This window comes from Podarcis filfolensis, assembly GCF_964270895.1.
Source record: "Podarcis filfolensis genome assembly, chromosome: 13".
Lineage (NCBI taxonomy): Eukaryota > Metazoa > Chordata > Lepidosauria > Squamata > Lacertidae > Podarcis > Podarcis filfolensis.
Genome location: NC_139615.1, coordinates 11,899,622 through 11,925,878, shown reverse-complemented (window position 1 = coordinate 11,925,878; position 26,257 = coordinate 11,899,622). Strand labels below are relative to the sequence as shown.

General features: G+C 46.0%; 1 protein-coding gene across 1 annotated transcript; it reads left to right on the top strand.

Moving 5' to 3' along the window:
• The first annotated feature begins 742 nt into the window (after window positions 1–742).
• On the top strand, window positions 743–24,292 carry LOC310747099 (receptor-interacting serine/threonine-protein kinase 3-like). Its single transcript, XM_083581433.1, has 13 exons — window positions 743–1,025; window positions 4,449–4,656; window positions 6,485–6,842; window positions 8,073–8,233; window positions 8,841–8,890; window positions 10,618–10,791; window positions 11,736–11,818; window positions 12,722–12,899; window positions 14,168–14,253; window positions 14,752–14,815; window positions 17,916–17,998; window positions 19,981–20,062; window positions 21,370–24,292. Exons 2-13 carry the CDS (start codon window positions 4,511–4,513, stop codon window positions 21,477–21,479), a joined length of 1,575 nt encoding a protein of 524 aa, XP_083437559.1. The 5' UTR covers window positions 743–1,025; window positions 4,449–4,510; the 3' UTR covers window positions 21,480–24,292.
• Window positions 24,293–26,257: the final 1,965 nt, after the last annotated feature.

Below are 26,257 nucleotides of genomic sequence, written 5' to 3'. Positions count from 1 at the left end.
TCAGATAAGTACTGTGCACAAAGGTGAACACATTAATGCAAAGTGAATGTTAGTGAAAATACCACACAAAAATACATCAGGGAAACATGCTTTGCAAAAAAAATGTGTATATTAGGGGAATTGCATAGGAAAATGTGTGTTTTAGGAGAAATTAGCCCTCAAATGCAGATGATTTTTCCTGATTTTTTTTTAAATAATAAAAATGCAAACTGACGTGGAAATGTGGAGAGCCTGAAAAATGAGAAACTCAGAGGAACCATCACACTGACATATTCACCCATCCCTAGCAATGAGACATGTATTTTCTATGTATGTTCTACGGTTTTGAATTCATGCAGCACAGTCGTCTTCTGTTGATATGCCGGTGAAGGCTGCGCTGTCTACGAGGAGCGAGGGGGAAGAATTGCTCAGCTGCGCTGCCCAGGCTCTGGCTGAGAAAAGAAAGCGCTCTCTGCACAGGCTCAAAGCCACGCTCTCCTTTCCTACCACCGTCCGGGTGCTGAGCTCCAGCTCTGATTTCAAAGCCTGATCTATTCTGTGCGAATCTTTTTGAGTCGGAAGGTACCCAAGGGGTCAACTAGGGTCCGACCTCTTGCAACGCAGGAATCCTCTCCGTTCTCTCTAAAAAGAGACGAGCAGCACTGGAACCTGGCTTTTAAATATTGGGGTGGAGAGCGGCTGTCCACTGAATGCGCCCGTCCCATTTATTCGCTGCTTGGTGTCACTAGCCAGAGATGGCAGGACTTGAACCTGGGACCTGCTGCGCGCTGAAGCTCGAGGTTGTAGCGCGGTTCGTCCTGAGAGTATCTCCCACAGCGGGGAGGGGAAGCGGAAAAGGGGGAGAGAACAGCAAAGAGGTTGTGAAACAGAAAGTAAAGGGGAAGATCCTGGCAGCGCTGAATCTGCTCCTCGCCCGGAAGGGAAGTGGGATTAAGCTTGCAATGTCTGCCGAGGGTGAGGCCTGAAATTGAGAGGTTTCCCTGCCGCAAGGAACGCTTCCAAGAGAGAGAGAGAGAGAGAACGAGGTAACGGAGGGAAGGGGTTTGAGTTGAGTGGGCTCAGTCTACCTGCAAAAGGAGAGGCAAAAGCGAGGGAGAGAGTTTGGACCCTCAGGCTCCTTTCTGCCTCTCCACCCTGCACCCCCGCCAGCCAATAATGATCGCTGCGACTTGGTCCAGGATTTCCAGTAAACGTGGCTGTCTAATTCTCAGCCCTAGGCAGGTAAGGTTTCCAAAGCCACCGAACACGCCTGTGCCTATATATAGCAGGAAATAAGGCACCCACGGGCTTCTCCCGCGTGTTCCCTTACTCTCAGACAGCCCTAGGCCCATTGCACTTGGTCACGGCTCCAGGTGCCACCCAGATAACAAGCATAGGATGCTGCCCTGTCCTGAGTCCCCCTTTTGCTCAGGTGCTCATTGTGTGATTGGCACCTTTCTATCCCGTTTCTATCCCAGGAATTCCAGGTGGTGTGCCTGGTTTTCCTCTTCCCCATCCTCACAACAATCCTGTGAGGTGGGTGGAGGTGTGAGTGAGTGACCCTAGGGCAACCAGTGATCTTCATGGCTGATGGGGGGAGGGCGGGATTTGAACCCAGGTCTCCCAGGCCCAACCACTGGCTCCGTTGTGTAAATGCAGCAGAAATCCTGGAGAATGTGCCAAAAGAGCTGAGCCCTCTCCAAGGATCTCAAACTGCCAAAAATTCAACAAGGCATCCCCAAAAGGTGAAGGAGGGAAAGGGCAGGAAACCTTTTGAAGCTCTGATTAGAGCAGGGCTGGCCGACGCAGGGTCCTAGAGTCCTCCCTCCTGAGTTTTGGGAAGGAGGTGCGAGGCAGTGTTTGAAATTAGCCAGGCACCAGGTGCATTTCACACCTGGCTATTGACCACTTGAGACCAAGTGAGGGATGCCTGCACGCTAGGATGGCGCCTGACACCTTCACCATCTGGAGGTGCGTGCCTGGGGATCCTTGAATCTTGACTGTTTTCACACACTAAACCTTGTAGGAATAGAGCAATATATAAGTGGACTGTCCCTGGATTGAGTGACTTTAAGTTCTCAAAGCTCTTAACCTACCTCAAGGTGTTATCGTCTGAACTAGCCAGACATTTATCTGAGAATCAATCTTACCCCCAAATGGCAACTAGACATTCCTTTTTGGCAACTGCAACCTTGGTTTAAGGATCCATTTGGCACATAGCTTATGCAGTGGTACCTCAGGTTAAGTACTTAATTTGTTCCGGAGGTCCGTTCTTAACCTGGAACTGTTCTTAACCTGAAGCACCACTTTAGCTAATGGGGCCTCCCGCTGCCGCCACACGATTTCTGTTCTCATCCTGAAGCAAAGTTCTTAACCTGAGGTAATGTTTCTGGGTTAGCGGAGTCTGTAACCTGAAGCGTCTGTAACCTGAAGCGTCTGTAACCCGAGGTACCACTGTATATCTGAGTTTCTTACACTGGTGGGAGGGCTCTAGGACCCTGCTAGAGCCTCACACTTCCCAGTGCCTCTGGGAAGGTAGCGCTATGACTTGGGGTGTGTGTCAAATTTTGGCCTTGGTTCTCCCCATCACCAGCCTGTGGGTTCCATGTCAAAGTACTCTTGCGACTCACTTAGTATGAAAAGTTGGACTGCCTTGGATTAGGGTGTGGGATGAGGAGCTTGGAGACCAGGTTTCAAATCTCCGCTCCATCATGAAGCTCACTGGGTGACCTTGGGCCAGTCGCTGCTCCTCAGCCTAGCCTACCTCACAGGGTGTATATGGGGATTGAATTGCGCATGCCATGTTGGGCTCCTTGGAGAAGAAGGGTGGGGTAAAAGGTAAAGGGACCCCTGACCATTAGGTCCAGTCATGGCCGACTCTGGGGTTGCGGCGCTCATCTCGCTTTATTGGCTGAGGGAGCCGGCGTACAGCTTCCGGGTCATGTGGCCAGCATGACTAAGCCGCTTCTGGCGAACCAGAGCAACGCACGGACACGCCATTTACCTTCCCGCCGGAGCGGTACCTATTTATCTACTTGCACTTTGACGTGCTTTTGAATTGCTAGGTTGGCAGGAGCAGGGACCGAGAAACGGGAGCTCACCCCGTCGCGGGCATTCGAACCGCCGACCTTCTGATCGGCAAGTCCTAGGCTCTGTGGTTTAACCCACAGTGCCACCCGCAAATGCAATAAATTAAATTTAAAATAAAAATAACCCCACACTATTGGATCATGGATGGGTAGGGATTCAAACTCACACTTGCCATTTTGTCTGCTCCTCTTTGTCTGCCTCTGCCTTCCCACTTGCTCTTATGAGGGCTTGGGCTAGACCAGGGGTCAGCAAACTTTTTCAGCAGGGGGCCAGTCCACTGTCCCTCAGACCTTGTGGAGGGGGGCGGACTATATATTTGTTTTTTGGGGGGGATGAACAAATTTCTATGCCCCACAAATAACCCAGAAATGCATTTAAAATAAAAGGGCACATTCTACTCATGTAAAAACACGCTGATTCCCGGACTGTCAGCAGGCCAGATTTAGAAGGCAGTTGGGCCAGATCCGGCCCACCGGGCCTTAGTTTGCCTACACTTGGGCTAGACGGACATGTAAGCACCTGGATGTTTTTTAGCCCAGAGCTGGAAAGAAGACAAAGTCCCTACCAGAGAAGAATGGCAAACCAAGCTAATGGACTATGCCGAGATGGCAAAGCTGACTGGAAAGCTCAGAAACCAAGAGGATAAAAACTTTATAAAAGAATGGGAAAATTTTTAAGTTACTTAGGAGACCACTGTAAGCAGATGGAAACAAAAAGCAGGATTTTGGTTCACTTGTAGTGTAAAAATCACTGTGGACAATATGGTTTGATATAAAAACTGGAGTACGGAAGAATATGCAGTTGTGGATGTTTAAAATGAGACCCCATGGAGGGGATGGGGGGAATTCTTGAGATTCGGAGAATCTCTTTATACAGATATGTTTTTACTACTGTAAAGGTAAAGGTACCCCTGACCATTAGGTCCAGTTGCAGATGACTCTGCGGCTGTGGCACTCATCTTGCTCTATTGGCTGAGGGAGCCGGCGTTTGTCCGCAGTCATGTGGCCAGCATGACTAAGCCGTTTCTGGCGAACCAGAGAAGCACACGGAGATGCCGTTTACCTTCCCGCCGGAGTGGTACCTATTTATCTACTTGCACTTGATGTGCTTTCGAACAGCTGGGTTGGCAGGAGCAGGGACTGAGCAATGAGAGCTCACCCTGTTGTGGGGATTCGAACCGCCAACCTTCTGATCAGCAAGACCTAGGCTCTGTGGTTTAGACCATAGCGCCACCCGCATCCCTATTTTTTACTACTTTTTATTACTGTAGTTTATGTTTATTTGTACTTTGTATTTGTAAAACCAATAAAAATGATTTCATTAAAAAAAGACATTTAAGGTGCCTCTTTTTCTTCCCCCTTCGCTCACCTTTAAGGCAGGCCTTATAGCATGAGTCAACGCTGAGTGAGCTTCGCTGCTGGCAGATGACCCTTCGGGAAAGATGGCTGCTCCAAACAAGTTCTATGAGGAGATCACTGACCAGCACCTGAGGGACTGGCAGTGTATTGGCCGGGGAGCCTTTGGGACCATCTACCGAGCTCGACATGAAGACTGGAGGATCGATGTTGCTGTGAAGATTCTCAACAGGTACTGGGAGCAGGTGGAGGTTGGGTGGATGAGGAGCGAGCGAGCGAGGTAGCGAAAGGAAGTACTGTTCCTCTCCCCTCGTACGATGGAACCTCGGTTGTTGAATGTAATCTGTTCCGGAAGACTGTTCGACTTCCAAAACATCCAACAACCGAGGCGCAATGGGCGGTCAGCAAAATCCATTGAAAAAAATGGAGACATGCACCTCGGAAGCCGTTTGACTTCCAAGGCGTGTTCAAAAATGGAAGAATTCACTTCCAGGTTGTCGCCATTCGAAAGCTGAAACGTTAGACTTCCGAAGCGTTCAACAACCGAGGTTCCAATGTACATGAATTTTACTAAGGTAGATTGAATAAAAGCTTTTAGGAATGCAAGTCCTAAATGCTATGGATGAGGAATGTCGGCACTAGGGGGCAAAATGTGCCCCCCAGCCCTCTCTATGAGGCCCTTGGGACTCTCCCCAGACCACATCCTGTGTGCAAATCCTATTCTAGAAAGATTAAGTTTACATTTGCTTCCCAGGCCAATTTTGCCTCTGTTTCCCACTCCTCCTTTAAAGCAGATATTTCTGAAGGCTGTGCAATAAATAATGGTGGACTGAAATGATGATGGTGATCCATTAGAGAATTCTGATTTGTGATAATGCAATGGACATTCTTTTTTCCTTATCTAAAACCCCTCTCTCTCACACACTACTGTTAGACCTTTTTTTGGGGGGGTGGACATATTGGTACTATTCAGGTACCTGTGTTTATTTCTCCACTAGGGAGAAATGGGGGAGAGGTATAATTTCCCCCTTCCTCAGATACCGCTGCTCTGATCAAAATCTCCCCACCCCCAATGAAGTGTTTTTTTTAAATAAACAAGGTGGTCTTGCTCATCAAGAGCAGAATAGGTGGGAAGAGGAAAGAGTTGAAGGTTCTCCCAACCTTGTTTTCTCACCTGAGTCCATTTGACAGTTCAGCAATCACTGGAGAAATGCTTAATCGAAAGAACACACAACAACAGAGACAGACAGACACACACACCACCTTGCAGGGATCACAAAGTCAGTTAAACTAAGGGGAGCCTGCTGGATCAGGCCAGAGGCCCATCTAGTCCAGCATCCTGTACTCACAGTGGCCAAGCAGGTGTCTGCTGGAAACCAGCACACAGGATTCAAGCCTCCTGTGATTTCCAACAACTGGTGTTCAGAAGCATGGCTGCCCACAACTGTGGAGCCAGATCATAGCCATTGTGGCTAGCGGGCCCATCAATAGCTCCCCCTCCCATGAATTTGTCCATTCCTCTTTTAAAGCCATCTAAGTTGGTTTTAAATCGCAGCCTCCTGTGGGAGCGAGTGCCATAGTTTAGCATCCTTTTAGCTCCATGCTCAACATAATTCTAAAGACCGCCTTGAGGCAGAGGCTGAAAAATTGAGTCTCCTTTTTTTCAGGGGAAGAAACCTTTCCAGAAATTGTAGGATTGGTTTCATCTCATCACAGCACACTGAACAGTCCACAAACAGCCACCCATCTTGTGACTCCAGTCTGGACAGGTTCAGGGGCCGTGAGATTTATGAGGTCGGTAATCCCAGTTTGAAGCCATTCTCAGAGTAGTAATAATAATAATAATAATAATAATAATAATAATAATAATAATAATAATTTATTATTTGTACCCCACCCATCTGGCTGGGTTTCCCCAGCCACTCTGGGCAACTTCCACAGAGACCAAAAATACACTAAAATGTCACACAGTAGCTTCAGTCTCCAAACCCTTTCTCCTATTGCTATTCTACCTTCACTTTTGACTCTTTTACCTCCCCCCCCACCGCCATTTCCTGCAGCAGTACATCGTTCACCCGGGAGGAACTCCTGAAAGAAGCCCGGGCCATGGAAGAGGCGCGGTTTACCTATGTCCTGCGTCTCTTTGGCCTCTTTGTGGGCAGAGTGGAAGCGGACACGAAGCTGGCTGGCTTCGGCGGTGCTGCTGGTTCGAATCTGGGCCTGGTGATGGAGTTCATGGAGAATGGCACCCTGTCTGCCTTGAGGTACCGGGTCCCTTTTGTGCCTTGGGCCCTGCGAATTCGCATCCTCCACCAGGTAGCCCTGGGGATGAATTTCCTCCACAGCCTCAAACCCCCGCTGTTACACCTGGACCTCAAGCCAAGCAACGTTCTACTGAATGAGGAGCTCCACGTCCGGGTGAGTTTCATCATTCCCATTTCGTAAGTGGAGTGGGCAGTTCAGAGTCATTGCCTGTGTGCAGACTTCTGGGCAGGCTGATATTCTCTGCAACCTCTGAGTGAGTTTCAAACTTTCAGTGAAGCTTATGGAGTGGTACAAAAACAAAGAAGACCTGCATGGAATATAAGGACTAAGAACATGTTTTGTTGCAACTGAGCCATCTGGTTGTGCTGCTGCAGATGCACCATGATCTGCTTTGGAAAGTGGAAACTGCAACTCATTTCTCGTGCTGGATCAATCCCAGAGGAAGATAGACAGGGCAGTTTGCTCTTAGAGAAAGTGAAGCTTATAATTGCTACAAACTTTAGCAAAGTGATCCAAGACCGGGGATTAGACGTGTACGAGGACCATCAGTTGACTTCCTGTAGGGTGGGGAACTTGTGAACTTCCAGATGTTGTTGGGGTTGTTGGGCTCCAATTCCTGCCAGCCCCAGTCAGCAAGACCCAACGGCTGGGGAACATGGGAGTTGTAGTCAAATGATGTCTTTTGTGGAAGAGGCATGGGTTCCCTGTCCTTGTCTTAAGGGGGCAACTGTTTGACATAGAGCAGTGGTTTCCAAAATCCAATCTGCAGAACTCCAAGGTCCCTCACAGGGTTAGCAAGAGCTCTTCAAAGATTTGATTTTAATTACATTTATATCCCATGTTTATATCCCACTTTCCCCAAATGTCATCCCTGTAACAACCATGGCTGGCTGAGTGGGGATTGAAACCTTGGTCTCCTAGGTCCTAGTCCAAAACTCTAACCACTATACCACACTTAGCTCCCTTGCCATTATAATGGCCCTTGTCATTATAAGAGAACAAGGGAGGCGCTCATGGTGTGTTCTTTTTTTAATAGAAAAATAGCAATGAGTATATTTCATTACAGTATTTTGTACTATAAAGGCTTTTGTTTAGTTTAAAGCAATATACAAGCCTCATAAATCAAATGCCTCCTTAGCTTTTCAATTGGTGGAAGTGGGTAGATTGTTCTTATTTAAATATTTATTTTATTTTACGAATTGCTTCTGTATGAGGCATCCCAGCTATCACGTAACAGAAGGTGGAGTCGGTCTTCTGCAATGTATAATTGCGTGGGCGGATGACTCAGGTTGTTCCAATTTCTTTCTGTGAAATGGGTGCATCTCATTCTCCAGCCACTGCTTACATCACCTCCCCCCTCCCTCCCACATCCTCTTGGTTCAGGTGGCTGATTTTGGGCTCTCCAAGTTCAAGCGAGGGACCACTCGGAACGCCAGCATCAAATCCAGGGAAGAGGAAGAGTATGGCGGGACTCTGGAGTTCATGCCCCCTGAGGCTTTCACCAATGTGAACTACAAGCCGACCCCAGGCACAGACGTCTACAGGTGAACATGGGTTGCATTGCCTGTGTTGGGCAACAGGGGGCACTGCAATTACGTGAGCGACATAGAGTTGACGGTCATTTGGCATGACAAGCCAGTTTCTGAATGAAAGCTACTGATATCTACATGGGGTAATCCAGTACAGTGGTACCTCGGGTTACATACGCTTCAGGCTGCAGACTCTGCTAACCCAGAAATAGTGCTTCAGGTTAAGAACTTTGCTTCAGGATGAGAACAGAAATCGTGCTCCGGCGGCAGCAGGAGGCCCCATTAGCTAAAGTGGTGCTTCAGGTTAAGAACAGTTTCAGGTTAAGAACGGACCTCTGGAACGAATTAAGTACTTAACCCGAGGTACCACTGTAGTCCCATAAATTCTACTGTGCTCTTTTCCTTTCTGTTTGGCATTGGTTACCAGCGTTCAGTGGTAGAATCTCAGCCTGTGTGACCGTACCCCTTTAGTATGCGAGCTCCCTGCTCATAAACACTGGATAAGCTTGTGAGATGGAGCAAGGAATGGGGCTATGGAAAAGGTTGGTCTACATAGGAAGAGGATCTTGTTCAGGGCAGTCTCTCCTGAGATCCTGATTCTCTTGTTTTTCTCTCTCTTCAGCTACGGGATTCTCATGTGGTCGTTGCTCACTGGCGAAGACCCTTACGCACGTGAGTCTTCTTCCGGTTTCTTTCTACCTGTCAGAGATTTCGCAGACTACTGTGAAATATTATTTATTAATGGGAACAGGCACTGAAGAACCATCACAAGAAAGGAAAAGAAAGCAGCTGCCTATCAGAGAGCTGGGATGCGGGTGGCACTGTGGGTTAAACCACAGAGCCTAGGACTTGCCAATCAGAAGGTCAGCGGTTCGAATCCCCACGATGGGGTGAGCTCCCGTTGCTCGGTCCCTGCTCCTGCCAACCTAGCAGTTTGAAAGCATGTCAAAGTGCAAGTAGATAAATAGGTACCGCTCCGGCGGGAAGGTAAACAGCGTTTCCATGCGCTGCTCTGGTTCACCAGAAGTGGCTTAGTCATGCTGGCCACATGACCCGGAAGCTGTACGCCGGCTCCCTCAGCCAATAAAGCGAGATGAGCACCGCAACCCCAGAGTCGTCCGCAACTGGACTTAATGGTCAGGGGTCCCTTTACCTTTAACAGAGAGCTGCAAAGTCTGTGTGTGATTTGGCCTATCCAGTGATTAGACGGGATTAGCTAAGGCAGCCTTTGCCAACAACAGTCCATATGTTGCTCACTGTTGTAGGCAATATGCTTCTGTATACCAGGGAGTGGGACTCACAAATGGGGAGAGTACCATTGCGCTCAGGTCATGCTAGCTGGCTTCTGATAGGCATCTGGTTGGCCATTGTGAGGATAGGATGCTGGCCTTGGATGGGCTCCCAGTGTGGTCCTTCTTATGTTCTTCACCTGCATCCCTGAGATGCTAGCTGGATTCAGGGGAACATCCAGATAGGGTCCCCACCCCTGCATTATCATGTGGTGCACTCTTCTCAAGAGGACTGTACCACATGCTTTTCTCCTCAGCTATTAAATTTGGCCCTTGACGGTGTGTGACGAAAGCAGGGGAAGCCTTTGGGGAAGAGCAGTAACTCAGTGGACCTTTGCATGCACAAGGTCACAGGTTCAATCCCCAACAGGATCTCCAGGTAGGAATGGACCTTGTCAGAAATCCTGGAGAGCCATTGCCACTCTGTGTAGACAGCTTTCTTTGTTTCCACACTAAGGTGGCATGTGCCGATTAAATCCCCTCCCTTCAAACTGCTCAAAATTTGGCCTGCCCCCTCCCCATTTTGCAATTTAATCTGCAAATTGTCATGTCTTATAAAAGAGCCGGGATGGAGTAGTCAATATTAGTTAAAAGGTAAAAAGGTAAAGGACCCCTGGACGGTTAAGTCCAGTCAAAGGCGACTATGGGGTTGCGGCGCTCATCTCACTTTCAGGCCGAGGGAGCCGGCGTTTGTCTACAGACAGTTTTCCGGGTCCTGTGGCCAGCATGACTAAACCACTTCTGGCACAAGAGGACACCGTGACGGAAACCAGAGCAGCGCACGGAAACGCTGTTTACCTTCCTGCTGCAGCGATACCTATTTATCTACTTGTACTGGTGTGCTTTTGAACTGCTAGGTTGGCAGGAGCTGGGATAGAGCGACAGGAGCTCACCCCGTCGTGGGGATTCGAACTGCTGACCTTCTGATCGGCAAGCCCAAGAGGCTCAGTGGTTTAGACCACAGCGCCACCCATGTCCCTAGTCAATACTACTGGGACTCGGACTCCGGAGAACTGCATATGAATTCCTCTATTATACTGGGCCTTGTGCAAATCTGCATGGCCCCTTCAGAATATTTTGCATACAACCTGTGTTTCCGTGTCTGCTTAGATGTTCCTCCTGGAAATATGAGCTCCATCATCAAGTCACTGATCCCCCAAGGCCAAAGGCCCAGTACTGAGGAGCTGGAGAGGATGGCCAGTAGAGTGTTGAAACTAGAAGACTTGATCAGGCTGATGAAACTCTGCTGGCATCACAACCAAGACCAAAGGCCGTCCTTCCGAGGTAATAAATGTGACCCTTTCCCCCACCACAAGAGTGCTAACATCAAGTGGAATATAATGTTTACATTTCATTTGAAAAGGTGATAGTGGTTCATGACAGATAACTTAGTCAAAATGGGAAACGGTACCAGAAATCACATCAGTTCATATGTCCCTTTGCAAACAGGAATAGAAATCAGGCATTCGAATACAAGTAGTATTCACTGTTATCAATCCCCCCCCCCAAAGTCCACTATTTGCTGTCATTCCGCACCCACCCACCCAGTCCATTACTGATGACTTTACTCTCTGCTCCATTAGAATGAATGGTGTGGAATTATATAGCAGTAATGTAATGGATTACATTATTAAATTTAGCCACAGTGAGCCAAATAACATCTTTGCAGAACCTGAACTGCAGCGGAATGGGAACAGTGCTGCATGCATTGGGTACTAGGGAGAGGGCCTTCTCAGCGGGTGCTCCTAGGCTTTGGGGCTCTGTCGCTTGTTCTTCAGCTGGCAGGTAAAGACTTTTGCACTGGCAAAACGAGGGTGCTTGTGCTACCTGTAACTGTGGTGTGATTCTGAATGCACAGCTCCCACCCTGCCCCTGGGTGCGTAAATGGCTTGAGGTCTCTGCAGGTCCTTCCCTGCACACACACACACATGTTGGTTTTTTGCACAAATTTTCCATCGTAACAACTTTATAACAAATCTTTGGCTATCACAGCCTAAGACTTCCCTCAACTCCTTCTAATGGTTTTCTAAATTCCTCTCTATTTTTGCATGTTATAGCTATACTTATTGCTCTAAATCCTCTCTTACATCATCTATTTTTAATCCTTTCCACAATAATTTATAAAGTCCTCCTTACAAAACTTCTTGTAACCCTACAAGCAATGTTAAATAATTACAATTGTCTTTCAAAGTCCTTCCCTCATTCTCATCCCCCCCCATTTTGCTTAGAGTGCAGCGAAAACACAGAGGATGCCTTTTCCCAGTACAAACGTCACATTGTGGCCGCTGTGCGCAAGGTCCAGGATTGCTTGGTAAGTTGCAGTTTTTCAGACAGCCACCAGGTGGTAGGAGTCCTCTATTTTTACCTTGCATAGATAATACTGAGGAGAAATAATAGAATCATGGAGCTGGAAGGGAACATGAGGATCATCTCGTTCATATCAGGTTGCTGTTGTTTTTAAATTCTCCCTTGTTGTATCCCCTCAGTAAGCTGCAACAGACAATCATTTTAAACACACACATGCACACACACACCGTCTGCCTGGTCTGTGGTAAAACAGCTCCCAGTTGCGACAATGTGGACATTCTCCTTCATTGGTTAAGAAGTCCGTTTAATCAACAAAACAATCATTTTTAAAAACTATTTTATTGAAATTTTCTCAGACAAATGAGAAACATGTAACAACAAACACAACATACGTAACAATACTTGCCTGTGAACTTAGTCCTGGCAATACTTGTGCAGAAAAAAGAAAAGTGATGCAACAAGATGACACGATAATACCTAAGGTATAGAAACAGCAATCTGGAAGACCAAAGGAAGTAATTTATACATTTTAAAGGGAAAGGTAAAAAATGGTTAGGTATAATACCAGCCCACAGTGTTTTTTTTCTGGGGGGATGCAGGGGTATGCATTCCCCTGAACATTTTGTGAATCTTTGTACTTTTGTCCATTTACTGTATCCCCCCCCCCCGATTTATACTATACAATGGTGATTTTCTTGAGTCAAAATGAGAGTACTCCTAAACAATTTTTTCTTAAGAAAAAAAGCACTGCCAGTCCATAATGGGTGATGAAGACCTGGGGGTGGGGTGGGGGGGAGAGACTGCCCCGTTGGAAACCAAGTACAGTACCTGAGAATGATGCTTTTGGATTTAAGCCCTCTAAATTGTCTGTTACATTGAGTTTTCTCTCCTCTGGTCCCATTTAAAGATGGAGAGCTCTCCTTCAAATGAAACCAGGGTCAACTTGGATACGATATCAGGAAGAGTCAATTCTGCCCATCAGGTATCGAAGCCCTTGGACTACGAGGTCCCGCTAACCTCTTCCTATGAATTTGAGGAGCAGCTTAGGACTTTAAGACTGGAAGAGTTTCCACACAGACAAAATGGTGAGTGGGGTTTGCGAAATGGGTCTGGGAGCATTTTCTACTTCTAAGACAGTAATTGACTAAGGGAAACTTCAGCACAAATCTTGCTGAGATAATGGGTGTGCAGAAGTGAGAAAGAGTTTTATTTATTATCACACACACACACACACACACACACACACACACACATTTTCAGGTAGGTGTTGGTCTGACGCAATTGAAAAAAACTAAAAAAAATGTCCAGTAGCACCTTAGAGACCAACTAAGTAGTTCTGGGTATAAGCTTTTGTGTGCATGCGCACTTCTTCAGATACACAGGCTTCTTCAGATCTGAAGAAGTGTGCATGCACAAGATAGCATATACCCAGAACTACTTAACTGCTCTCTAAGGTGCTACTGGACAATTTTTTTAATTTTTTCCGACTGCGTCAGACCAACACAGCTACCTACCTGAACGTGTGAAAACAGTAAATGCTGTCCTCTTCCTCACCCCCAAGTCAAGGTGAGGGCCTAGGGTAGCCTTCCTGTTTGGGCACCTGAGGTAGTAAATGCAGCAAGTGCCTCTTCCTGGCTGTAAAAAACACAATAATAAGAAATTGGACAACCTGCTTCCTTTTCATGAGAACAAGTATCAGCCACCTGAGACATCCACCTCCCTCTTCCTAAAGGAAGGTGGCTAGCAGATGCCTTTTCCTGCACACGAGGCTCTAGAGCAAAGACAGAAATAATGGATTTGGATTGTTGGTGGCACTGTAGTATGTTTGTCCAGTGTTTTGCCTCATCTCTGCTTGCCCCTCTGTCAAAATTCTCCCTAATTTTGCATCCTGGAGGACAGGAAGCATTTGGGCTCAGTCCTCATAGAAAAAGTGGAATGTGGGGTATGCGTAGGTCAATGGAGATGAGGAGCTGCCACAACAAACCTCAAGTCTCTCCTCAGCCAGCCAGCCCCACCTGCCTGCCTTACACCCAGGAGGTAGAACTACCTGCCAGCTTGCTTCTCTTTTGTGATGTTTTCCTTGTAGAACTCAGCAGGGAAAAGGTTGGGGGACAAAACTAGAATTAGTTTTGTCTGTGCCTGCCGTTGTCTGTGGTTCCAGCTACTTCCTTCCTCTCCACCAGCCCCAATGGGCACCAGCCACTGCTGGCCTATGTGTGGATTTAGGCCTCATTTAGCCCTTTTGTCACAGGCAAATCATGAGGGAATGTCACCTTGTGATGCCATGTCCTCTTCAAAATGTACTGTGTTCACTTGCCTTTATCCCCCCCCCCACTTTTCCTTTTCCTTTCAGAGGCTGTACCCATGAGAGACTTTTCCAAAATAAACCGAGAAGGGAAATCTGGGCTTCACCGTAGTCACAGCGCGCGGATCGGGAAAGTAAGGTCACTTCTATCAATGTTACCCATCGAGGCTGAGGAGAGTTGGATGGGTTGGGGAAATGGAGTGTATAGCACAAGCTGGGGGCTTTGGCGAGAAGCCATTGGTTGGGGTTGCTGTGGGAACTGTTGGGTGGAAATGGACAGTGAGGGCTCAGTGAGGGACGGTGAAGGGCCACCAGCTCTGAACTGGTTTCTGGCCAAGCCCTTACACAAGCACGAAAGGCTTGTATCCCCTGCACACACATGCAGGGCCTGTGCCACTCGTGTTTGATCTAATCCAAGATGGCGGCTGTGCTGGCATCTGCCCTGCCAACTCACCTTGGAAGGATCGACTGGGACACCAGCCTTTTCTTGACTGGGAAAGATTACAGGGTTTGCCTCTTTTGAGATAGTTAAAATGATTCAGCAAGTCACTGGTGTGAACAGAATGCTTTGGGGGCTCAAATGTGGGGCCACTTCCAATTACGTTAATGTTTTACTCTTCAAATTTGCTGAGGACCCGAGCTATGGATCGCCTCCTCACGAAGGGGTGAAGATTCGAAACTGGCCCAGGCATGCAGGTAATTTTTCTGCCTTTCTAAAAGGGAGTAGACCCTCTTTCTGCTGCAGCAGGGATGGGAAACTGTTCTCACTCTAAGGGCCCATTCCCTACAGCAAAACCTTCCAGCGGACAGATGCCAAAGGCAAATGTGTGTGTGGTGGTCAGAATCAAAATGTGGGCCAAGCAAGGGATGCAGTTCTTACCTTTGTATGGTAGCCTGCATTCCAGCTATTCAGCTATTCAAAAGCCCCCCAAAGCTCATACACCCCTCAAACAGGGTTCATCTCACACTATCAAAGTCCCAGGACACATTCTAGCCATGCCAAAGTACTTGAGGTGGTTGAACGTTTGGCCCAGTGAGAGGTGCTGCCTCAGGAGGAAGCATCATTTGCAGAGAGCTCCAAGGGCCGGTTAGGGAGGCCTGGAGGACCACATTTGGGGCCTGGGCCTGGGGCTCCCCACCCATGTATTACAGGGATACAGAGTGAAGATAAGACACAGACATGCCACCTTTGGGCAGCAAATCCACTTCAGAACCACACTCACTTCATTTGGGCAGGTATACAGGCTTCCAAAGTGAATCCAACTCGTTATGGGCATCTAATATGTCCTCTCTCCAGTTGCTGTTGTTTTTTAAAGTATATTCTATTAAATTCTCAAAAGTTGAACATTGTACACCCCAAAATAAAATCTCACAAAATGAGAAAGTAATGCAAATCTCTCGAGACCATTGGTAAACTCTGAGAATTGGCCATCTTCCACATGACAAAGACTGCACCAGCAAAAATCACACCAACAAAAACAATCTCTGACATTATTATTGTGGAATATAGCAGGCTGGCAGCATAAAACTGAGGATGCCACTTTTCAGGACTCCAACACATCATGAATTTTTCTTTCATTTTGTCGACCTCTCAACCTATTTTCCATGGGGTTTTTTTCCCTCCCCCTTTGCTGCACCCTATCTTCTATCTTTTATATACCATAACAACAATACAATAATCTCTCATTCCTTCTGTGACTCATAATCCTGCTTGCAAGTTCATCATGCTATAGTATATCTTTAAATAACCCCCCCCAAAGCTTCCATTCTTCCACAAACAATCATAATTGTTCTCTTATTTTGGCTGCTAGCTTTGCCAATTCCGCATAGTCCAAATTGGCAAGTGCTTTTGACCTGCTTGGAGCTCTGACTGCCTGGACTTTCTGACAACTGCGAAGCCATCTCCCTCCCACCAGTCCAGCCATTTGATTCTGGGGGGCTTGTCCAGTGAATGGGAAGGGGTAGAAATCTGTGCTGGAGCCAGAGCAGCCAGATATGTGTGTCATTAGAAGAGTAATGGTGGGAGAGAAGCAAAAGCTCATCCCACTTTTTTTGGGGGGGGGGGGAGAAACACCACACCTGTTCCTAGTGGGAAGTGCATCTGTCATCAGACTAGCTTGGCTGCCTGCTCTCATTTTAATTATCACTTGCAGTCCCCAGGAAGTCTCTGCAGTACCGCTGTGGCTTTTTGCTCCCTTTCAGAAAATTAAGTGCAGCCAAGCGCTTCCTCCTTGTAAAAAAGGGGATTTTAAAAGGGAAATGCCGTGGGGAATGAAGGTCAAGGTGGATGAGAATTAGAACTGTGTGTAACTGGATGTAGCACTGGCATGTCTGGAAGAGAAATTTGACAGCTCCTTCCAACTTTACCTCCCTGTTCATAAGCTGTGAAGTTGGGAACTGGGACATTTTTTAAAGGGATTGTGTGTGTGTGTGTGCAAGGGCACGGTGAGGGGCAAAGCATAGGGCAAATTTAGCAGCAGTGATCACATTCCCTGTTGTTGGAAAGCGCTTCCCCACTCCACAATGCCCCGCTTGTTTTCCCCCCTTTTACCCACAATGCTCCACTGCTGCTTCTAGAATCATCTAAAGTGGATTTTAGAACCTACAGCTTACGGCCACCCCCACATTTTGTACCGATGAGTTCCTCAAATTATACACTGCATGGCAAAGCTTGTTCTTGTCTTCCAGCCTTAAAACGTCCCACCTAAAAGTTTCATGAGATGAACCCAAGTTCTAATATGATGAGGGACTTCCTGCTTTAGGCAAAGGAGGGAGAAAGCTTGGAACCAAAATGAGGCACAACATGCTGTGAACTGGGTTTTTCCACACTGGAGAATGGTTTGGGGCTTTGCATCCCATAAGTGGAGGAACCTATCAAGGGAATATAGCAAGTCTTGTAGAAAAACAGGCCAAACTTCAGCTCCCAGTTGTAGATTGTGGACAGTTTGTCCTTGAGAGCATAAGAAGAGCTTTTCTGGATCAGATCAAAGGCCTATCTAGTCCAGAATCCTGTTCTCACAGTGGCCAGTCAGATGCCTGTGGGAAGCGGGTTTCAGCAACAGAACAGAAAAGTTGGCAGGGCTGAGGTTTTCCCCCACTCCAGTTTACACCAGAACCTTTTTTTTAATCTTCAATTAATTTGAGCGTCAGGGGATGGGGAGAGGACAAACAAGTTTATCCTTCAAGTCCCGAACCCTTGACTGAAAGTGGGGGGAAAGGGAGTTCCAGAGGAAGCACAGATAAAAAGCTTGTGATGGCTAGCTTCCTGCCATGGTCCCCTCTCAGCCACATATATGGCATCCATGTAAATAAGCTGTGTGCCCATAGGGCTCTCCTGTATGAGGGGGAATCCTGAGCGAGTCAGGAATTCCACTCACATGGAGGAGCACCTACAAATGTATGTTGTGATGCACATGCAAGCTCTTTACGTGGACACTGGATGTGTGGCCTGGAAGTTTATGGCCTGTTGCTGTGGCGGCTAGACACCAGAACCTCGTGAACCCTCAGGCTTTCAGTGCCTGAGGGAGTTTATGTTAATCCCCGTCTTCAGTCAGCTCTCAATGGGGCACTCGTCACAAGGCCTAATGACGACCTAGCATGAGGTGGGCCAACATGGCACCTTCAAGGTGTTTTGGTCTACAACCTCCATCATCCCCCAGCTGGCATAAGTAATAGTTGTGAAGGACGCGAGTTGCAGTCCATACATATGTGGGATACTGCGTTGGCTGACCCTGGTCAAGCATGGGAAACTACTTTCTTAAAGGGAAAAGTGAATTGCTTTCTTGTCTTTTTAAAGAACCGAAGCGTCGCCCCCTTTCAGACTCGTTTACCGTCCCATCGTATCCACCCTACCTGCCTGGATTCTGGCCTCAACCTCAGGTAAGGGAACTGGGGGATACAGGGAGGTAACAAGGGTAGGAGAATGGTTGGAGGGGGGCGGGGTTGGGAAAGAGATGAAAGGATTCCTTAACCCAGCGGTAAGGGTGGCCTCCATATAATAATAATTAATAATATTTTTATTATTTGTACCCCACCCATCTGATTGGGTTGCCCCAGCCACTCTGGGCTGCTTGTGACAAATATAAAAGCTTAATAAAACACCAAACATTAAAAACTTACATGAAAATGTAAAAATAATAATAATAATTGTGTACTACAATTCCCATCAGCATCAGCCAGCAGTGGTCATGGGTGATGGGAGTTGGAGTCCACCACATGTTGACTCCTCCTAAACTGTCTCATATGTTGGATCAGTCCATTTCGGCTGGAGCCACTTGGCCTTGAGTGGCAGCATCTCTTTCGGCAGCGAAAATACAATAGTGATAAATTGAATACATAGCAATGTGCTGCTGTTCCCCAGTGCCCACCATCAACTTCTTCGCTCTGCTTAATAGTAGAAATGCCCCTAGTGGACTGTTCCGGGTAAAACATTGGACAGTTGGGACATATGACCTTATGACTCACTAAGTCCAATGCAGTCGCAGCAGCACCCAGCCAGCCCAACAGAATGATCTCTCCAGGGTGGCAAAACCAGAAGCTTTGATCAAGCCCTTGGCAGGCCACCAGATGTAGGTGGTGAGCCTACTAGTTGTGCAGCCATCGCTGATGTCATGTTGCGATTGACTAGGTTTATATGGTTGTCCTTTTTAAGGCAGCCATTGCTAATGTAGATAATGAATGGCCTGGTCTGTTTTCAGGGACCACTTTGTTCTCCAGGCACTAGTCCAGGGCTGCAACGTTCCCGGCTATCTCTTGGCCAAGGTCCTTGGACTGTTTTTATGGCATCACTTAAGCAATAAGGGGTTGAGAGATAGGCAGCTTCTGTACTTGGACGAGGCGAGATCATCGATTGCGTTGGGCTTGGTGAAGAAAGGATGATGGATGTGTGCTTCTTGAGAAATCCCCTGCCGGAGAGGAAGACTGACAAGCACGCTTCTGGCTTCCGAGAAGACGCAGCAGAAAGCAATACCGTGTTGTTTGGATGGTGGAATATATAACAGATACTCACAATGGCTTGAAATGGTTTTTTTAAAAACAAAAACAACAAAACAAGATTTCAAGTTGGGTGCTGAAGGGGGTGCAGCCCTGAAAACAGCCCTGTGTAGGGAAGCTTTTTAAGGTTTAATGTTTTATTCTGTTTTTATATGTGCTGGAAGCAGCCTGGAGTGGCTGGGGCAACACAGTCAGATCGGTGGGATACAAATAATAAATTACTGTTGTTGTTGTTACATCCTAAAGGTAGCTTGCTCCAAGTTGATTCCCTCTTGACATTTCATGTTTATTTATTTGACAAGCATTATTTATCCCACTCTTCAGCCAAAAAAATAAAATAAAGAGGCTCGCAGAGCCAGTGATAAGACAGTCCTTGCCCTCAGTCTTACAGTCTAAAAGATGTAGCACAAAATGAAAGGAATCGGGATGGAGGAGTGGAGGGGAAACAGACTCTTTTCCCCTGTTTTAGATGCACCATACATCTGAAGCACATCCGACAAACACTTAAATCACATGGCTCCCTCCGAAGTGGGAATTGTAGCTTACTCCTCACAGCTAGGATTTGCAGCACCCTTAACAAACCGCAGTTCCTGGGATTCTTTGGGGGAAGAATTGTGTGCATTGAGTGTTTGTTGTCAGTATGTCAAATGCATAGTGTGACACTACTTGTATTGATCAGCTAGAAATGGAAAGCTTTCAAGGGGGAGAAGCCCTACGGTGCTGGTCTTTCACCAGAGGTGATGGAAACACCCTGCAGGGATATGTTTCCTACGGGGGGCACTGTTTTCTCTCTTTCCATACTCATACGCCCATTTATTTATTTCTCTCTCTGCCTCTGTCTCTTTTTCTCCTCTTGCACCGTGTTCCAGTCATTCTACCAACCCCAGCAAGATGTATCCCAGGACCACACACTCTTGTCACACTTTAGTTCTCCTAGAGCTCCACAGGAATGTGAGTACCTAAAATAAATGACAAAACCCAACCACACCATTCAGTGGTACAACCAACTACGGCCCAGAATAGAGCAGTTCAGTACCAGCTTGAGTGTCACAACCTCAAACAACTTGAATCCTGATTATCTCTGGGATGTCTCTTTCCATATGCACCTCCCCACAAATTTGAGGTCATCTGACGAGTTCCTGCTTCAGATTCCATCTTAGAAAACATATTTAGAAGACCTCTGAAGGTAGCCCTGTATTGGGATATTTTTAATGTTTGATGCTTTATTATGTTTTTTTTAATATGTGTTGGAAAGTCGCCTGTAGTGGTTGGGGCAACCCAGCCAGATGGCCAGGGTATAAATCATAAAACTATTTTCTAGTTTTATAAATAACAGTTTTATAAATAATAAAACTCTTATGATCATGAGGATTTCAGTGGTGTCAGAATGCCATGGCTGATAGATGAGTTACTGCATATACAGTGGTACCTTGGTTTTCGAATGCAATCCGTTCTGGAAGACCGTTCGACTTCCGAAATGTTCAAAAACTGAAGCAGTTACTTCCTGAAGCATTTACCGTATTTTTCGCTCCATAAGGCACACCACACCATAAGATGCACCTAGTTTTTGGAGGAGGAAAACAAGAAAAAATAATATTCTGAATCTCAGAAGCCAGAACAGCAAGAGGGATCGCTGCGCAGTGATCCCTCTTGCTGTTCTGGCTTCTGGGATAGCTGTGCAGCCTGTATTCACTCCATAAGATGCACACACATTTCCCCTTACTTTTTGGGAGGGAAAAAGTGAGTCTTATAGAGCAAAAAATACAGTACTTCTGGAAAACTCACTACAGAAGTCAAGTGGCACATTTGACTTCTGACAAGCATTCGAAAACCGAAGCAGTTACTTCCGGGTTTTCGGCGTTCGAAAACCGAAACATTTGACTTCCGAAACATTCAAAAACTGAGGTACCGCTGTAATTGAAATCTTTCGGAATACTGCAATTTTTTTGGAAGGATGTAGTTTGAGATGCAGGTTTCTGAATGCATATGTGAGGACTGGAGCAAAGACCCTCCCCCCTTAAACAGGAAGGGAAAAAGGTAATAGGGAAGTGACTTAAATCAAGTCAGAAAAAGACAGACAGGCAGAGGACTCAAGAAGAGCTGTGCAGGATCAGGCCTGTTGCCCATCTCATTCAGGTCTCTCACTGGCCCGCCAGTCAGAGATTGTGATCCTCCTCTCTCCCTACCTTGTTGGAAAGTCACCCCTGTTGTTGTTAAGGTGATAACTAACAGCCTCTTCTTCTCCCCCCCCCCCCAAGATGGTGGAATCACTATCACAGGCCATGGCATCTCAGGAATCCAAATTGGAACCCATAACACCCTGGTCCTGGAACAGGTTCATGAGAGCAAACCCAGGAATGAGCATTAATCGATGCCTGCCGAGTGTGGGAAGTTTCTTATGGACAATTCAGTTTCCTCTGCTTCAAGGGACAAATGCGCATTCCAAGCATAAGTGTGATCTTTCTTCTCTACGCAATTCTCATCAGGACGCAATAACTCTCTTCTAGAAGCGTGCCGCGAGGCCTATACACACCCTTACCACCTAATCCAGAAGCAGCACTGCTTTTGACTTGGTTGCATAAACCCAATCTGGGATGAATGAATGTTTATTTGCATCAGCCATTGGCCATAGCAATAAAACAACAATGCAATATACGAATAATAGAAATAAAAGTCAATTATATAAAAAACATTTTGGGATTTTGAATCAATATTCAGATGGTGGCTCTTATTCTGATTGCCCCAGCTAAAACCTTGCAACCTTTGCTGTCATCTGCTCATCTTGATCTGCCAAGAGAAAGGACACTATGGCAGTGGTTTGGCGACCCGGAATGGACAATAAAAGAGGGGTGATAATCTCATTCCTCAAGTCTTTATAAAGAGTGCAAGCCAGCCACCGATTTGGGGCTGCTAAAAGACACCTGAAGCGAATTTACTGCAAATCTCCCCCCTTATTTACTGCATATGTCTCCCTCAGACAGAAGTATAAACTTCTGAGAAAATGGGAAAAACAGAAAGCAGAAAGAAATGCTTGGAACATCTTAATAAAGGCCTTGCATGATAAGGACACCTCCCTCTTCTGGCATATTATATCAGGCCTTCTGGAGAATGATCGCAACATGCCAGTCTGTACTATTGAAACCAATCTGGAAGTTCAATGCCAAACTTCATCTCACCAAAACAGTCTCGCTGGGTCATCACCCCCATTCACTCAGCATCCTGCCTGGTGTGTGGAAGTGCTCAGGGATGGAGGTTTTGGGGAGCCAGGTACCCAAAAACGCAGACGCAAGAATAGAATTGAAATCGCTGTATTATTCCAATGCGTGTGGATTCTGGAAAGCAAGCTTATAAATTGGAGCCTTACATTAAGGGGCAGAGATACAGCAAGAATTAAGGCGGACGCTCGTAGATGTGGAGCCCCTGTTAATTCTGCCAACTCAGCTCTCCCCTGCCTCCTGCGGGGGGCCCAGAATCACAATAGCAGGCGCGGAGAAAGCCAGCCAATGTCTCCATACTTGTTTCATATTTCTTCTTTGGCGATCACTCATAGCAGAGTAAGATTGTCTTCCATGAACACAGTTTTAAAAGTGAGTCTGTAAGTGACTGTGGGGGCCAATCCTGGATCCACACGTCCTTCCACAGTGGGGACATAGGTTTGATCATGGTGAGAGTTTGCCAAGCATGCCTTCCTCTTAGTGCGTTTCTCCCTTTCGTCCTGAGTTCGAGTGTCTTCAAAACCCATGACACCTTTGGCAAAGGCTGTTTCCCAGTTGTCGGTTTTTATACTACATTTCATACATTGTGATATATCGGTATATCGCGATGTCCCCCCCCCCCCGGTGATATATCACAATGTTGAAAAGCAAATATTACCCAGCCCTAGTGGGCGGGTGTTTTCATCAGATGTCACCCCCCACCCAGTGTCCTAGGACATATCAGGAACAGACAGTCCAGTCCCTGTAGCATCTTGGGTGGTATCTGATTAACGATACTCTTCCAGGAAAAGTTTTTGCTGGATGGCTAAGCAACACCTTAAGTCAGGCAAGAAAGACACATGAGCAGAGTTCGAGGGCATGTTCCAGCCAGCCAGAATCATTCCGCTAAGGTGCAATGCAAGGCAAGTGAGGGGAGTGGCGAGATTCAGCCACACACCAGCAAATTCAGGTTGCAGTGTTACAGTCACTAGGGTGCCATTGCTCCACAGTCTTGCTTCTCCAGAAATCGGACATTTTTTGCAGGAAAGAAAGTGATGGGGAAATGCACTGGAAAGTGTGGAGTAGCCACTCATTTATCGTAGGTGTTTTATTACTTTTCCAGTTTCTTTCAATTAAGATCCTGGTTGCTACTGTCATGTACATAAGGGGTCTAGTTTCTTTTTTGATTTCTGGTGGCATTATACCTAGGAGGAAGGTATCAGGTTTTTTCTTAAACGAGAACTTAAATAGCTTTTTAAATTCATTGTAGATGTTATTCCAGTCAGGTCCAAATGATAGAATATCTGCAGTTAGCTATGATGACAGGGAGAGTCAGAGGTTATCCAAAACAGAAAGTACAGAAAGAATGGAAAATCTTTAAAAAATATCTGAAAATCTATTGTAACAATAAACATCTCCTGGCAGAACTAGAATGATTCTTGTAAAATAAGAAATATAATGTTTTTGGTGTCTGATGAAAACAAAGAAAGTAATACAGTAATCTGGAACTGTGTGTGAAAAAAATAATAGAAAAAATAATACAATGAGTCTAACTGGAAGTCAGATGTGTTTATTTTTTCTTTCTTCTAATTCTTTCTTTAAATCTCTCTCTCCCCCACCCTTTCTTCTTTTTCTTTCTACCTTTTTTTTTGTCCTTTTTCTTTTTGATCTGCTAAGAAAGAGATAAAGAGATAAAAGTTAAATATGAAAATTTGAGCAAGTTAAAGTGATGTTCTGTAATTTTTCAACTACTGTTAAAGATGGTCAATTGTAATGAACTGATGCAGTCGTTATTGTGGATTTTTTGTTATCGTTGAATCTTAAATAAAGTATTAAAAGAAAAGGAAAGTGTGGAGTAGCAACGGCTCGATGCAATGTTGTGTAACCTCCCAGCAAACAAGGAATAGAATGAATGCTGGATAAGCAACCAATGTTGTCTGAAATCCCTGAAAACTTTGTGCTCAATAAAACGGGTTGTCTGGAAGCAGCCATTTCCTCCTGTGATTTTGCCACTTGAAATATCAGGAAGGGATGTTTAAGTGTGCATGCAGGTATGTGATGTAACTGCTGGCTGGCTCTTCATTTTGCTGCTTGAAATGCCAAGCTGGAGCATCTCCCTGTCATCAGAGTTCCTCTGTTTTGAAACGGCACCTGGGGTGCTTTGTCCTCTTTGTAAATATTTAGTCTACAAATCTGGCAAGAGAAGCACACGCTCCCCAGAAAGCCACGGGTGGCACTAACACCTTGTTGCTGGCATCCGTCTGTACCTGGAGACACATGGCAACCATTGTTTCGGTTCCTTTACCATCTGAAATTTTATTTTTTAATTTTTTTCAAAGGTTTTTTTTTGGGGGGGGGGAATGGGAGAAAGAACAACATGTTTCACACATTATAAAGAGAACAGCCATGGGGTGTGGCGAGAGGCGGAACCATGTCATAAATTTTAAGCACATCCAGACACATTTAAAACAAAGTATCCTGGGAAGTGCAGAGTCTTAAGGATGCTGGGAATTGTACTTGTGAGGGGGGCAGCTACAGTTCCCAGGATTCTTTGGGGGAAGTCACATGCTCTAAATGTGTGTTGGATGTGCTTTAAAAGTACAGTGGTACCTCTGGTTAAGCAATGACAAACCTAGACAGCATCTTAAAAAGCAGAGACATCGCCTTGCCAACAAAGGTCCGTATAGTAAAAGCTATGGTTTTCCCAGTAGTGATGTATGGAAGTGAGAGCTGGACCATAAAGAAGGCTGATTGCCGAAGAATTGATGCTTTTGAATTATGGTGCTGGAGGAGACTCTTGAGAGTCCCATGGACTGCAAGAAGATCAAACCTATCCATTCTTAAGGAAATCAGCCCTGAGTGCTCACTGGAAGGACAGATCCTGAAGCTGAGGCTCCAATACTTTGGCCACCTCATGAGAAGAGAAGACTCCCTGGAAAAGACCCTGATGTTGGGAAAGATGGAGGGCACAAGGAGAAGGGGATGACAGAGGACGAGATGGTTGGACGGTGTTCTTGAAGCTACAAACATGAGTTTGACAAAACTGCGGGAGGCAGTGGAAGACAGGAGTGCCTGGCGTGCTCTGGTCCATGGGGTCACGAAGAGTCGGACACGACTAAACAACAACAACCACCTCTGGTTAAGAACTTAATTCGTTCCGGGGGTCCGTTCTTAACCTGAAACTGTTCTTAACCTGAGGTACCAGCTAATGGGGCCTCCCGCTGCCACCACACTATTTCTGTTCTCATCCTGAAGCAAAGTTCTTAATACGAGGTACTATTTCTGGGTTAGCGGCGTCTGTAACCTGAAGTGTCTGTAACCTGAAGCGTCTGTAACCCAAGGTACCACTGTATGTTGTGGATGTGCCCTGTGGTGGGTCCTGAGTAAACCTCAGTTTAAAAAAAAATTAAAAATCTGCTTTTTTAAAAAAATATTAATTAAACAAATATAGATTTGCAGAAGTATATAAAAGCCCTGCACTGTGAAACAAGTGCCTTTATGTATACTAATGCAATCCTATGCACACCTCCCCTGTTTCACTAACTTGAGTGAAGCTTTGGTTATGTGCACACCACAATTTAGGGTGTGTTCATTGCCCTCAGATAGAGAGAATTGATAAGAATAATGATCTGTTGTGACCTTGACGGAAGCATACAATAGATGAGCCTTCTTGTGGTTTGACTCATTTCCCCCCTTTTCTTATCTTTTCTCTTCCTTCCTTCCTTCCTTCCTTCCTTCCTTCCTTCCTTCCTTCCTTCCTTCCTTTTTCCTTTTTCCTTTTTCCTTTTTCCTTTTTCCTTTTTCCTTTTTCCTTTCCCATAATGGCTTATGTTCTATGCCATGTACTTTGATATTTTTTGTAGTTTTTTCGCCTTTTCCATTATTATTATTACGGATTTTTCTTTTGTAATATTGGTTGTTTACATTTATCTGTATTTGTTTAAAGCTCTCT